Here is a 15,855-nt window from a genome sequence, read left to right on the forward strand (position 1 = left end):
CCATTTAAGGCAGTGCTCGTTCTTGAGCATCGTGCCCGGTTTTATTTGGAAGCGTAATTTTTAGATAAACCGAGTTACTGGCACCCAGTCTGAACGCAGCCTAACTATCCAGGTCAGACTCAGCTCAGTGTCTATATTCTACTTCTAGTGGATGTGATTTAGGGGAAATGGAAAAAATTAAAAAACAATAAAAGGTGTATCGTCCTTGATATGAAAGCAAAGGAAAAGCGGTATTAAATGATATTATACAAGATACTAAGCAACCTTATAACATTCAAGATACTTTGTTTACAAATAAATATTGCTGATAAAACTTTTCCAAAAGGTCATTTAAAGCCGCTTGGATCACATCGATCACCAGAAAGTATCGATGAACGCTTTGATGTACCTTCACCTCTCGAGTTTTGGACTGACTATGTTAAAATCTCCAAGCCTGTGGTTTTTAGAGGAGCTGCGAAACACTCTAAGGCATTCACCTCGTGGACTGATGAATATTTAAAACAGAATTATGGAGATTTGGAAGTTAGATTGGAAATAAGGGTGAAAAATCTTAAATGGCCTTATTAAAAATCTTGAGGTATGTTTCAACTTTGGAAAATCTTTGAAATATATTTAAGGCAGATTAAAATTCATGCTTTATAATATGGTTATATCCTTCTAACAGCAACACCTTGTAAATACAATATTTGAGTTTTAACACAAAATAACAAATCATTTTCACAATAGAGATACCGGTATTGTACAACATCATGCAACCACTTCCCATGCATGTTAACTAATATGGCATTGAAACCAATTATTGCTAATTTATTTATTGAATTGACTGCTGAAGTCTTTTTCAGAAAAGTGATTCAACATACTTACTGTAGGGAATTATGTAACATGGTATACTGTGACTGACTTTATTCCACTTAGACTTATAAATGTGAAAATTAAGCCCAGAATGTTCTTTTCTTACACAAAAATTACATACAAGATTGGAAATATGTGATGCAAATATTGATATTCTGATTTGAGTAAGAATTAAAGAAAATTAATATCATGATTATGTACCATAAAATAAAGTTATATTCAGTGATCAATTGTTGTTCTTCTTTCGATCCAGCTCACTTTGTGGATACTTATCATGATGTAAACAGTTATATTGTGTCAGAATTACCAACACCAATGTGGTCTGACATTCTTGTGCAGCCATGTTTAACATGTGGAACATTTTCTGATCATATTGTTGAGATTGATTTATGGATGAGTGGTGGAGGAAGCAAGAGTCTCTTACATAAGGTAATTTCCTTGTTTATATCAATCATGACTTGCGGTACAGAGAAGATACAGCTTCCATGCAACCTGAGCTGTGTACCCAATCTCTATGCAATCTAGTCTTGCCACTGTGATGATAAGCCAGTTCCTCATGTCTATTATAATTATAGTCTCAAAACCACTTAACATGATATTGACTGGCTATAATGATGATGACTGATAAGCCAGTTCATAATGTTGATTAGTCTGAAAGTCATTTAACATGTCATTGACTGGCCAGAGTAATGACTGATAAGCCAGTTCATAATGTTGATTAGTCTGAAAGTCATTTAACATGTCATCGACTGGCCAGAGTAATTACTCATAAGCCAGTTCATCATATTGATTTGTCTGAAAGTCATTTAACATGTCATTGACTAGCCAAAGTAATGACTTATAAGTCAGTTCATCATGTTGATTAGTCTGAAAGTCATTTAACACATCATTGACTAGCCAAAGTAATGACTGATAAGCCAGTTCATCATGTTGATTTGTCTGAAAGTCATTTAACATGTCATTGACTAGCCAAAGTAATGACTTATAAGCCAGTTCATAATGTTGATTAGTCTGAAAGTCATTGTAACATGTCATTGACTAGCCAGAGTCATTACTCATAAGCCAGCTTAATTATCATATCTACATAATAACAACAAATATTTTTTCTCAAAAAAGGCCAATTACCGCATAGAAAGTCGCCAACAAAGCAATGCATAGAATCACAGTCTTCTTTTCGCAGACGGAATTGAGGCAATGCGAATAAGACAATACAGGAGGGACAACTTTGGACAGAATAAGTCTTTGTTTTGTCCTCAACATTGCTCATGCTGAATGTTGAAAGTTGTGTGCCTCATCCATGTCATATTGCTGCTGGCAATTCACAATCTTTCTCGTATTGCGTGCACGTCATTACCTCGCAGTCTTAAAGTCTGCCAAGCTCATGCATCTACCCCAGCAAGGCCACACTTTGCGTCCACACTTTGCGCACACACAAAGTCTATAATTTTTAAAAACTCAAATCACATATGTTTCCTATTTCCTTCGTAGCTATGCCAAGCGAAGATATAGCTGTCAGGAAAATTAGCCGATTCTAATGGCAACTTAAAATACACTTTTATACAGTTGGTTTATTAATATTTAGCATGATTTAAAATTCACATTTTCTATCCTGAGTGGTGATTGGCTGGTTGTATATACTAGAGTGATTTTTATTCGGTATGAGTAAGAGTGCAATTACAACTTGACGGTAAAAAGAAATTTTTTCGGTATGAAATCACTCCAAAGTAAATTGATGGAAGCCATTACCCCGTATTACTTGATGAGTCAACGAAGAGGGTGGAAAGAGCGACGATCAAATCACCCTGGCAATCCTCTTTTGTCAATCACACCTTGCTTACTTTAATTACAAAGGAATATCACCCCTAAAACATTCAAGCTAGGGAGGGAATGACAAGCACGGCCTATTCTAGATGAATTGCGCATGGTCAATGGTGAAACAATTCCTGTGAATTATTACGGAAATATCGTTCAACGCGGCAACCCATTCTCCCACAATTTAGTCTGTCCTGCTGGTCGATAAGAAATTACAAAATTAACAAATATATATAAAATTATAGAGTCATTCTATTCCCAGGGTATTTAACAGCGCTTTGCTATTTACACGTCAAATGCTATGACCTTAATGTAAATTTGTGATTTAAAGATGTGATTTACGAGCACTATATTATCCATTTTATAAATTAAACATTTCCTTTGCATTTCTTTATTGTTCAACAACTTTATTTTTTCTTTCCAAATTCACGTGGTCGCATTTTCATTGATGTTGATTTCAGAGAGTAATAATAACCTTTCCAATGTTTCCAGTTGACTCCATCAGCGAACGATGTGTGTGCGCCATAATGATACAAACCATTTAAATTGGAATAATGACAACTACGATACCACCAGGCTCCTTTGAATCTCGCTGCACAGTTATCACCCCAAATATCATTGTCAGAATCCTTCGTGGTGAAAGCCATACCGTTTTGCGTTATTAACGAGTCTCCTGCTGTACCTTAATATAAAAGTATATCCATGACCTCTTAATTAATTAAATTAAGAAATTAAATGAAATGTTTAAAAGATGTTGATCAGCATCTATCTTTTAATGATCATGTTGAGTACCTTATGAAACAGACTTCAAAGAAGCTGGGTGCTTTAAGACGTTCTCGACGTAACTTAACTATTGCAGCCACTGATATGATTTATTAGGCTATGATTCTACCAATGCTGGATTATTGTGACGTTGTATGGCAAGGTTGTGGTCAAAGTAACATCGTTTCCTTAGAGAAACTTCAACGTAGAGCCGCTAACTTGTTAACAAGACTTAAAGTAACTACACTAAGTTATAGGCGAAAAATTCATACTGTAATACTAGTTAAGAAATGTCTCTTTGGTATCGTCCCAACATATTTGCTTGATTATTTTCAACTCAATGCGACTGGTAGCTACTACAGGTCAAGAAATGCTATGAATGTTTCTTTGCTGAGAATTCTATTAGAGGTATCCAAACGATCAATATTCTATTACACAGGTGCAGCCGAGTACAACAGATTGCCACAGAACGTAAAACTATTAAGTTTTTTAAATGACTTTATTACTTTTATAATTAATGATTAAGTGATGTATTCCTTGTGTGTATTTGCTCTTTCTCATGTATGTAGTTATAGTTACTGAGGGTAAATTATTATGTATGTATGTATTCATAAGTTGATTTTTGTTACAGGGCCTCCATTGATAACAGTGCCTCTACACTGAAAGAGTTTTTAACCCTGTATATATAAAATTCTATCTATCCATCTAGATATACCTAATTATGCTACGTCAGCACGACTAGGTTAAAATGCGGATACGGATGCAAAACCTATCGACGGAACGGACATGGGGATAAACTACTGTTTGAAAGACGAATTGAATTTTCTTCAAACATAACAAAATATTACCACCTGGGGTATTTAATAGCGCTTTGCTATTTACACGTCAAGTACTATGTCCTCGCAAATGTCATGTCATGTTTACTGTCCCATTCCGTCTTTGTAAAGGATGCCGGTAAAGAGTTGTTGTAATAATTATTATAAATGGTATCAATATAATGAGGTATAAGATTTTGAAAACAATTCTAAGGATCCTGATGTTTCATTTTATGGACTGCATATCACCTCGCATTTCATGGTATTCTCCTGTGGCTAAGTACTCGTTTCAATTACATTTCATTGCTTTTTTTACATTTCACCGATTTTACCGTTTAATTTAAAGGAGATCTCGATTACACGTATCAAATATATACTCAATTATAATTTTAAAGTTAATTGTATAAAGAGCTGTACTCTCTTATAATTTTATTGAAATATGACTCAGTTTTATGTAAAATGCTTACCATCATAACCTCCAACATTTAACTTGTACTTCACATTTTCGCTGCTGACTTTAAATGAATCATAATTAGCGTATCTGGTGTTCCCAGATGTATCTTCCATGTCGATACGAAGTTCGTTTTGTGAAATATTTGTCATCCTGTGTATTTTGTCAAGACCAAGCCAATATTCCCTGCTCAAGTTACCAAAACCTTGTTTGTAATCTTCCCATCCTCGGTAGAAGTCAACACTTCCATCAAGACGACGTTGAAATACAGTCCATCCTCCACCTGATGTTGTCATATCACAAAATACTTTGAAACTTCCCTTTGCGTCCGGATCAATTTCATAAATACCACTTTGTTTTATTCCTTTATTGTATATATCAGCGCAGTCTCTGACTAAATTATTTAGAATAAGAATATGTTAAACACTTTTGGCATACTCTCACTGACTGTGGCTTCCAAAGGTTTATAACCCTTTCCTGGTTTTGAGTTGTTTTAATTTTTTTCTTTCATCAACACATACCTCTTTCATTTTCATCGGAAGTGTTTTTAAGACAACTTTCATTGTAACCCTGTAATGAAGAATATTAATTCCCTGTTGTTTGCAATGAACGATCATAACAACGCTAAGCCATCCAACAAAATTGAACCTTGTTAAAATAGTCAGGTTTATGCATGTTTAAATGTTTTAGGGTGAAATGCAGTTATTATATCTCGAATAACGCAACAGCAATCAGCTATGCTACTAAATCATACCTTCTGTGGGTTAACAAGATAAACATAATTATAAGAGGAATTCTTCTCCAGTAACTTCTCAGATGTATTGTAAACCACGTTGTGTAACATTTCACAATTTGAATCGTTTATTGAAGCCAATTTCTTCTTGAAGTTGATAGATCTACAACATATCTCAGTTGCACACTCCATTACGCAATCTATCCATTCAGAAACGACTTTTGTCTTAATAACTGTTACATTCAGTCGGAACCCTAAAGTGTAAAATATTTTTTTAGGAAAACCTTCAAGAAGGTTTATCCACCTGCCAAGGTAGGTGGATAAGTGGGTGCTGCGTTAGGTGGGTGCTGCGTTAGGTTGGTGGTTGGGTAAGTGGGTAGGTGGGTGGTTGGTTGGTTAGGTGGGTAGATGGGTAGATCAGTAAATTTAAATTTCAAATTAAGAAAGAACCATCTTCATTTTATATTTCCTACTGGTTTGCGCTATTTTCATATTTTTTATTTAAAATCGAATCATGAAGTTTTCTTTTGTGAAAAGGACAATAATCATAGCCGCGTGTCATGCTAATAAATTGAGTACAGCGTAAACGGAGGGATTATCAAGGATAGGCAACGGATATAGAAATTAAGGAAGTTCAAGTTTGCAAGTTCTCGATTTCACTGACATATATTCTCGTGCAGTGCAGAGGGTTGTGACATTGTGATATATTTTCAGATATTTCCCTCATTTGATTTTGTCCACACATCAGATACGTGGATGATGTGTGCAAAGAATTAATCTGTCCCACATTTTCATGAACGAATAGCTTTATATACTTCGATGATTAACAAAAATGTGATCTTAATTTCTATCACTAAGAAGCTCTAGATGCATGAACAGTTTATTTAAACTTACAAAATGTCTGAAGAACAACTTAGACGTAATGTCCTCAAATGCACGTGACTTTTCAGGATACGACAATAATTATGTTCATATAAATTTACTTTACCTTCAAGACTAAAATTGTAGCAAATGTTTGCACTTGTTTCGCTTGATATGACATTTAAGACTGCAAGTGATATACATGGTACATATAGGAATAAGAAATGTTTAAAAAATTGCATGGTTCTTCAACTTTCAGTTGCAATAAGAAGAAATATTCCTGTAATGAAAATAAAAATTAAGCCTGCGTTACTAAATTTGGATAGGGAATGCCTTGAAATGAAGCGTAATTATAGTAAAATATACTAATTTGCTTAAATTGCATAAAGCAGTATTGTAATGTTTGTAAATAGCAATAAATTGTAATGTTTAAAATGACTTACCACAACTTTGATCAAGATATATTGTAAATTATTTGAGGACTTTATTTGAAACAGCTTGTTTGTGTAGAAATCGGAGGAACAGTAGCTAAGATACATGTTAACAACACAGATAAATTATTTAAGTGCACATACGTGCTAGCTGCATATTGAATATTGACGATCCTTATTCAAGGATTGGGTTGATAGTTTCCCCGTAGCATTAAATGAATTTACCCCCTCATTGTAGTCCCAAAAAAAGGATTTTTTATTCATTACTCCAGCGTAAGTTGAAAAATGCCAGGGCTTTGTTTTATTTAAGTCATTATTATTTTACGTTGCAAGTCTGTTTGGGGCGATATATTTTTAAATCAGTCTGTTAATTCTTCAAACCTCGTACCCAGGACCTGTCTCCCATTGTTTGTATTGTATACGTGTTTGTCGCTCGATGATTGTTCACGTGGTTCATCAGTTTCATGTTTCCACATGGTGTGCAGACGAGTTTAAGTTTTATTTACATAATTTTATGTAGATATGTTAATTTTACATCCGCATGCCGGCATGGCTAGAAAACAAGTCTCCAGATACTGGTTATTTGTCTAGTTTGTTGTAAATAACAAATCTCTTTGATCACTAACTGCTTGGTCTCAAAAAAGCAGATCTGCCATAATATTTTGCTAATTGCTTTGTATAATTAATGTATAAAATACGCAAAATGACGCGTCATTAAAAATATTCTACGGCAGAGGCTTCTCAAATTGTATTATAAAATAACGTGAATATAACGCGCGTTTTGATTGGGGGAATCCCGTGCTTGGATAATAGACCTTTTCGGTAATCACGTCACAACATTATCGTTTTAAATTTATAACCGCCTTAAATGAGACGGATTTTAAGCTTTACTCCCACAAGTTAGGTGCAAAGATACAAAACATTCTTTTACAAGCCGTGCCGTGAATAAAAAAGAATTTTTCATTTTCAGTATTAAGTATGGCAATCAGCCATTAAGGAAAGGAAACAAAGAAACCATTAAGTAATTGTTTATTCCTCAACCTGCGCTTGCCTGACTACCCCCCCCCCCCCCCTTCCCTGTTGATCTTTTTAATACTTACTCAAAAACCTCTGTGGAGGAGGCTGCATCAGCGAAGTTTATTGAATTCGATCAAACTTTGAGTTTGGTAGATATAAATGCTCTTTTCCACTCATCGCAATGGTGAACTTGAAAGCTCACTTTGAAGGTTCATGAAATGAAAATGCTTTTACATGCAACCACTTGGAGGCTGCAGCGAGCTTGTCAGCAGGTTTTTACGATGAGTCGAAAAGTTCTTACAAAAATTGATAGTTAATAAGAATAATAACGTCTTTATTTAATACGTGGGATAACACGTCTGAGTAAACATAATGAAATTAAGACCCGAATAACTGAATTCAGCTAAATATTTGAATTCAACATGGCCGTCGTTTCGTTCAGCAAAAAGACTTGTTCGCCTGCGTATGTCACGAAACACTCTCTAAATCTTTTCAGGCTGCTGCCTTAATGTGCTCGAATCGTTGAGCTACATGCAGATTTTGTACAATTTGTTTTCTCTCGCATGATCAGGGTTAAAGTGATGAAAATTAGATGCTACTAGTGAACGCCATTTAAAACTAAAAACAAACTTTCATGAACTGGACTCATATCTCAACAGAATCTCCTCTATGTCATTATACGACACATATTACATTTTTTTAAAATATTTATGAAAACAACAAGATATGCGTTATTGCACTGCACTTTTTATAAGGTAAACCTTCTTTATTGTTCAACAACTTTATTTATTCTTTCCAAATTGACGTGGTCGCATCTTCATCGATGTTGATTTCAGAGAATAATGATATCCTTTCCAATGGTACCAGTTGATTCCATCAGCGTACGATGTGTCTGCGCCATAATGATACAAACCATTCAAATTGGAATCATGACAACTACGATACCACCAGGCTCCTTTGAATTTCACCGCACAGTTGTATACCGTATCATCATTGTCAGAATCCTTGGTGGTGAAAGCCATACCGTTATGCTTTTTTAACGAGTCTCCTGCTGTACCTTAATGTAAAAGTATATCCATGACCTCTTAATTAATTAAATTAAGAAATTAAATTAAATGTTTAAAAGATGTTGATCAGCATCTATCTTTTAATGATCATGTTATGTACCTTACGAAAGAGACTTCAAAGAAGCTGGGTGCTTTAAGACGTTCTCGACGTTACTTAACTAGTGCAGCCACTGATATGATTTATAAGGCTATGGTTCTACCAACGCTGGATTATTGTGACGTTGTATGGCAAGGTTGTGGTCAAGGTAACATCGTTTCCTTAGAGAAACTTCAACCTAGAGCCGCTAACTTGATCTACATCCAAAGTCTGGTATCGAAACTGATGAATTGTTAACAAGACTTAAAGTAACTACACTAAGTTATAGACGAAAAATGCATACTGTAATACTAGTTAAGAAATGTCTCTTGGGTATCGTCCCAACATATTTGCTTGATTATTTTCAACTCAATGCGACTGGTAGCTATACTACAGGTCTAGAAATGCTATGGATGTTTCTTTGCCGAAAATTCGATTAGAGGTATCCAAACGATCAATATTCTATTACACAGGTGCAGCCGAGTACAGCAGAACGTAAAACTATTAAGTTTTTTAAATGACTTTAATAGGGCTTTATGGAATGATCACTTTTATAATTAATGATTAAGTGATGTATTCCTTGTGTGTATTTGCTCTTTCTCATCTATGTAGTTATAGTTACTGAGGGTAAATTATTATGTATGTATTCATAAGTTAATTTTTGTTACAGGGCCTCCATGGATAACAGTACCTCTACACTGAAGGAGTTTTTAACCCTGTATATATAAAATTCTATCTATCCATCTAGGTATACCTAATTATGCTACGTCAGCACGACAAGGTTAAAATGCGGATACGGATGCAAAACTTATCGACGGAAGGGACATGGGGATAAACTACCGTTTGAAAGACCAATTGAATTTTCTTCAAACATAACAAAATATTACCAGGGTATTTAACAGCGCTTTGCTATTTACACGACAAATACTATATCCTCGCAAATGTCATGTCATGTTTACTGTCCCATTCCGTCTTTGTAAAGGATGCCGGTAAAGAGTTGTTGTAATAATTATTATAAATGGTATCAATATAATGAGGTATAAGATTTTGAAAACAATTCTAAGGATTCCGATGTTTCATTTTATGGACTACATATCACCTCGAATTTCATAGTATTCTCCTGTGGCTAAATACTCGTTTGAATAACACTTCTTTGCTTTTTTTACATTTTACCGATTTTACCGTTTAATTTAAAGAAGATCTCGATTACACGTATCAAATGTTTCTGAGATTTTTAAAAATTTTGCAAATTCTCAAAATGGCAATATTTTGCGTTTCTCTCTACATATTGTCTCAACTCTTTATAGAGTTGACTCAATTATAATTTTAAAGTTGATTGTAAAAAGAGCTTTACTTTCTTATAATTTGATTGAGATATGACTCAGTTTAATGTAAAATGCTTACCATGATAACCTCCAACATTCAACTTGTATTTCTCACTTTCGCTGCTGACTTTAAATGAATTATAATGAGCGTAACTGGTGTTTCCAGATGTATCTTCCAAGTCGATACGAAGTTCATTGTGTGAAATATTTGTCATCATGTGTATTTTGTCAAGACCAAGCCAATATTCTCCGCTCAAGTTACCAAAACCTTGTTTGTAATCTTGCCATCCTCGGTAGAAGGCAACACTTCCATCAAGACGACGTTGAAATACAATCCATCCTCCACCTGATGTTGTCATATCACAAAACACTTTGAAACTTCCCTTTCCATCCGGATTAATTTCATAAATTCCACTTTGGTTATTTCCGTTTTCATACAAATCAGCGCAGTGGAGACCTAAAAAATATCATGGTTTTACATGGTTTTATATCATGATATTACAACTTACGGGTCCAATAAAATAAATATTTCTTGTAAACGGGCTAATAATCGCTTGCATCTCTCCCACGGGAATGCAATACAATAGCTTTCAACTTTTCGTGTATTGTGTTTTGGCTATCAGATTATTTTCTGTTTCACCGGCAAAAAGGAAGCAATATGCATTCGTGGCCTTTTCTGTGTTGACAAAGTGCCGTTTTGGTAGATTGTGGAAGCTTATGTAGTGGCCAATTATTTTTAAGTTTTCCTTCTTCACCAAGTGAACAAGAACCTTCCCCACCGGTGTAAAAGACAAAGCAGTTTATGTCTTTATTCTAAACTTCAAATGGTTCAGGAAAAAACAAACTAAAACAACCAAACCAACCATGCATATGCGCATTTTAGATGCCCTTTTTATTAACTGAAAAGTTTTTTGGAAGCTTGTGCCCCTCGAAGAAAAAAATATATGCTTCCTACACCCCGGAGAGATGGCACTTTACTCGATGAAGGATAAATTTAGCGAAAAGGGTTTAAGACTTTTAATTTTCAGAAGAAATCACAACTCACATTGAGTTGATAAAAATGTATCTATCGATCCTCTGGCAGAAATCAAACCTACGCCTTTGTGATCCCGGTGCCATCCTACATTTGAGTTTGTAACATTTCCACTCATAATTAGGACTCAGAAAGATTCTCCTTCATTCATTGCGTGAAGTGCCACAAAGTCTTAATTCAGTGATTTATTCTCACTATTCCCAGGAATTACGATGCTAAATTCACACCAACTACGCTCGCTCTTGACAATCGCTCTTGGCAATCGCTCTTGACAATCTCTCTAGCTTTGTGGCAAGAGCATTGTACCGGCGTTAAAATGGCGTAGGTTCGATTCCTGCCGGAAGATCTTAACATACAGACTTGAAGATGCTTGCTGTTAATTATTTTAAATCAGATTATTGATTTTAAAAATTTTGGAAGCAACTCCTTTAAGCGCAATTAAGATTTCTAATTCGCTGCGCTAGGGAATGGTTCGCTTCTTTCATGCCCCCTACCCCAATAAAAATTAATAGAAGAGGCCCTGAGGTTCATTCGTACGTATTGCATTAATGTGGCGCATATTGACAGATGATTTAAAATATTTCTCATTGCATAATACTTAAAAAATTTAAATATTAAATTTCTTGTAGTTTTTGTTCGGAATATGAAATCACTAGACTGACCAGAAATTTATAATTATGTTATTTGTGGTAATTCTAAATTGGAGTCATACCTGATATCCTGGTAACCTTTTGTTTTTCAACCTCATTCTTTGTCTATACAAAATTAAGCAATGCTAAATGAGCAAAATATTGATTTTAATCTTTACATTAATCAATGTATCATTTCGTTAATAATTAATTACACCGATTTCACCCAAGTACTGTTAAAATTACGTCTATATATTTCTAATTTCTATAAATCTTCAACGCACATTTTGTCGGTATAGACAAAACAAACTTGAGATACCTTATTTCGAGAGAAAGAGATTGAATTTTGGCATGAATACAGAGTGATCCGAAAATCGCAGATATAGAAAATATTTTCTTACATGCAGTTAAATAATAACTAAGTTTTTCTCGGGTAATGTTTTGTGGAATAAATATCAAGCATATTGTCGGCAACACTGTTTATTTGCTGCTATCACCTTTGTGCCTGCATATCATTATGCACTATCACTATTATTAACTATCACTATTATTAACTATCACTATTATTAACTATATCACTATTATTAACCGTGCATGTATAGTTTACACTATACTGAATTCGCTTATTACGATATCTTCGTTAGAATTTAAAGAGCAATGGTTAGTAGCAAGTGCTTATTAGTTTGACACATTTCGTATTTATTTTGATCTCTGACAGTAATTTTTCACTGCCTTTAGATAGCTACAAAATTTGACCACAAAGCTTTAATTTAGTCTTTCTAAAGAAAATTTCCATTATGCACTTCTCAGCGAAAGATCTGAGGTTTAACTTATTTCTAAGGACGTCAATGTATCCATTGTTAGCAAACATATGTTATGACTCATTTATTCTATTTCACATGCCATCTTATAAGCGAACGGATGTTGCATGAATGAGCATAGATTTGGTATAGTTAATTATAAAGGCTGATTTTTATCTATGAAAAATAAATAAATAAATAAAGCAGTCACCTCATTTTAACAATTTATTTACACAAGCTTCCCCGTTGCTTCGATCGTGTCATTGGTACACAGGTCTAATGCCAATTTCAGGGGCGTGGAAACTCGGGGCAGGTGTCCCCTCAAAATTTTTCAAGGGATCAAAAGTGCTTTTTTTTTTTTTGAATGCTTTTTGTAAAAGCTAAAGTAGCTTCAAAAACGATTTTGATAATGAAGGTACCCTTTTTGTTTCCTACGTATGCCCACTTACACATGCCGAAATCTTTTTGTACATCAAATATAACTCACACTAGTGGTGACCTTGCAGCTTTGGCAGTCAAACCATCCCTACACATATTTTTAGCTGCCCTTTTTTTAACCGAAAGTGCGCAAGGAAGCGATGCCCCAATCTTCGAGTGCTTCCTACACCCCTGGGCTTCTACACGCCCCTCAGTATATTTCTATAATTTATATTGTGTTAATCAACGGTATGAAGAAACTCTCAATTAATATTTGAAATTTGATTGTATTTTGCAGCATCGCTAAGCGATAAAAATCAGTTACTTTGTCTTGTTTTATGGAATTACATAATTATTTATTTCATGATTACGGCATCCAATTTATGCCTAGAATTTGTCAATCTTACCGCTTCAACATCTTGCATCAACATCCAATCTCCCGTTTTCGTTTCTTCTTTCTTTCTAGTAACGTTTGTCAGTTGGCAATTTTCAACACCTTTTGTTGTTCTGTAGTTGAATCCAACACATTCGAGTTTGTTATTGCAGTGATTGTGACACTCGAACATGACAAACGAAGACGTGATATTGTGTCTTGATATTATCTCGTCATCAGGTAAAGATGGACCACCTAAGTATTTTAACGAAATTCGAACAACACTGATTTTCGAATACAAAATATCCAAGCTTGGGATAACAGATTGTTTTCATCATAATTATATGAAGTATTAAACGAAATTTCGCGACACGACAACATTTTTGACAAAAAAAATATGGAAAGACGACCCACCTTTTATGATTGTGTCGTACCTCTTCTGGGAACATTGGTTTGCAGAAATGTTTCCAATATCAAGCAACAGCAAGCTCAAGATTGCTGTAACAAACATCGCTTAAATTATCTTTTTTCGACTCGATACTATAGGACGATATTTACCAGGGAAAGAGACGATTACAAAAGGATCTTGAAGCTGTGTTTCAAAAGAATTTGAAAATTCGATTATAAGTAAGAAAGCAGATGCCTTTAATTTTAACTTTACTGGGGCCGGTTGTATCTAGCTCGTTTAGCTTAAACGGTGGTTAAGTTCAAAATAGAAAGCAAGTCTATCGTTTTACTCAACAATCAAACTAAATGTTTTTAACCTTTATACAAAGAAGTAGTTTACAACTACATATTTAGTGCATAATATTCAAGTTCACTCAATGAAGAGAGATGTAAGAGCGTTATTTAATTTTGACTTATCCACCGTTAAAGCTAAACGGGCTTGCATCATACAAGCGACCCCTGTTGTTAGACAGCAAAGGGTTTGAAATATCCTTCATTGGCAGTTCTTAGTTAATTAAAATTGAGTAAAAACGTAATTAAATAAAACTAAATAGTTATATAAATTATTTTACTGTTTTCAACTCTGACTTTTAATGGCATTGTATACAATGTATAAAAATATGTCATTATTATTACGGTATTTTTATCATTTTATTTTAAAATGATAGAAGCGAAGCTAAAGATGTGTGTTCATGTTTTTATATCAAAAGTACGTCGTAGCACACATATTGATGAAAATAAAACTTGTTTTATTTTATGATCATCACCAAAATTTAAATTTAGAGTTTTCATGTTTGACTGATTTGCATTTTATTCATGTAATTATACATGATGCATGGCATTCGAGTTTTACAATATACTTTGCGTGTTTTAGTGGCGTGAAGTCCAGGTTTAGGGGGGTTGTTCTTCGGAGGAACTGTAGTTAAAAGTTTTATCAGATGAAATTTAGTACAACGTCGCGCCAAGAAATAAACTCATACACACATCATGCAGGCACAGTTTTTAATATAAAATGGATCGCGGGAAATTTGCTAACCGCGTAAAAATTGACACTCATCTTTTGACAGTCTTCGTTTTTTAATATATCTTGAATTTCATTTTATATTCTTTGTAATTTGTTTGTTTTTATGTAATGCAATTTTCGTAGATATTGGCAGCGACGTATGCATGCAAACTTTTCCTAAAGCCCTATTCTCTGAGCATCTAAACACCGTGGATCATGCGCGATTTTGTTCGGATAATTTCGGTTACAAGAAATGGTTCTCCTAGCTCGCTCGTCAAAAAGAACGATATTAATTTTATTAACACATATGATTAAAACAACACATATTTATGTTCAAGAAAGGAGGAAGGCAACCGTTGCTGTCAACTCCTACAAAGTCAGCTGCATGCAGAGTAACCGTCTCCTGTAAGCAGCAGGAATTGAGGCAATGCAGATAAAATCCATGCAGCCAAGATAAAATCGTGACTTTAGCATTTCGTGTCGGTCGTAATTGCACGGCAATCGCTTGTAACAATCTTAAAGAGCCGACTAATTTCATTTAATTTCAGTCTCAGAATTGCTCTTTTCTAAGTTTAACTATACGTTCTTTGACAATTGAGGGAAATTGTTTCTGTTATCTAAGGGCATCTATAACCTACAAACTCCAAAATTAACAGAACATTTTGACTGCATTTTGCAAAACAATGTCAATGGAAATAAATGTTGATGTTTAAAATGACTTATCACAACTCTGATTAAGATATATTATTGGAAATCATTTCAGGACTTTATTTGAACAGCTGCTTTGGGGAGAAACTGCATGCACGAACAGTAATAAAATACGAATATGCATGTTAGTAGCACTCAACAACAATAAATTATTCAAGTGAAAGCTGCATATTATTAGATATTAACAGCCCTTATTTGGCAGTTAATGGACTGCCAATTTTTCAAACCTCGTAACCAAGGCCT

General features: G+C 34.4%; 2 protein-coding genes and 1 long non-coding RNA gene across 3 annotated transcripts; 1 reads left to right on the forward strand and 2 right to left on the reverse strand.

Annotated features, from left to right (window-relative positions):
• The first annotated feature begins 207 nt into the window (after nt 1–207).
• On the forward strand, nt 208–14,129 carry LOC114533773. Its single transcript, XR_003688087.1, has 4 exons — nt 208–577; nt 1,106–1,281; nt 13,548–13,694; nt 14,001–14,129. It is a non-coding gene; the product is annotated as an uncharacterized LOC114533773 (long non-coding RNA).
• On the reverse strand, nt 1,408–5,421 carry LOC114533771 (ficolin-2-like). Its single transcript, XM_028555365.1, has 2 exons — nt 4,709–5,421; nt 1,408–3,346 (listed from the first exon to the last, which is right to left on the reverse strand). Exons 1-2 carry the CDS (start codon nt 4,986–4,988, stop codon nt 3,072–3,074), a joined length of 555 nt encoding a protein of 184 aa, XP_028411166.1. The 5' UTR covers nt 4,989–5,421; the 3' UTR covers nt 1,408–3,071.
• On the reverse strand, nt 7,853–11,086 carry LOC114533772 (ryncolin-4-like). The gene is made up of 2 exons (XM_028555366.1): nt 10,282–11,086; nt 7,853–8,791 (listed from the first exon to the last, which is right to left on the reverse strand). Exons 1-2 carry the CDS (start codon nt 10,559–10,561, stop codon nt 8,517–8,519), a joined length of 555 nt encoding a protein of 184 aa, XP_028411167.1. The 5' UTR covers nt 10,562–11,086; the 3' UTR covers nt 7,853–8,516.
• Nucleotides 14,130–15,855: the final 1,726 nt, after the last annotated feature.

This window comes from Dendronephthya gigantea, unplaced genomic scaffold (genome assembly GCF_004324835.1).
Source record: "Dendronephthya gigantea isolate DGI-Jeju-01 unplaced genomic scaffold, DenGig_1.0 000094F, whole genome shotgun sequence".
Taxonomy (NCBI): domain Eukaryota; kingdom Metazoa; phylum Cnidaria; class Anthozoa; order Malacalcyonacea; family Nephtheidae; genus Dendronephthya; species Dendronephthya gigantea.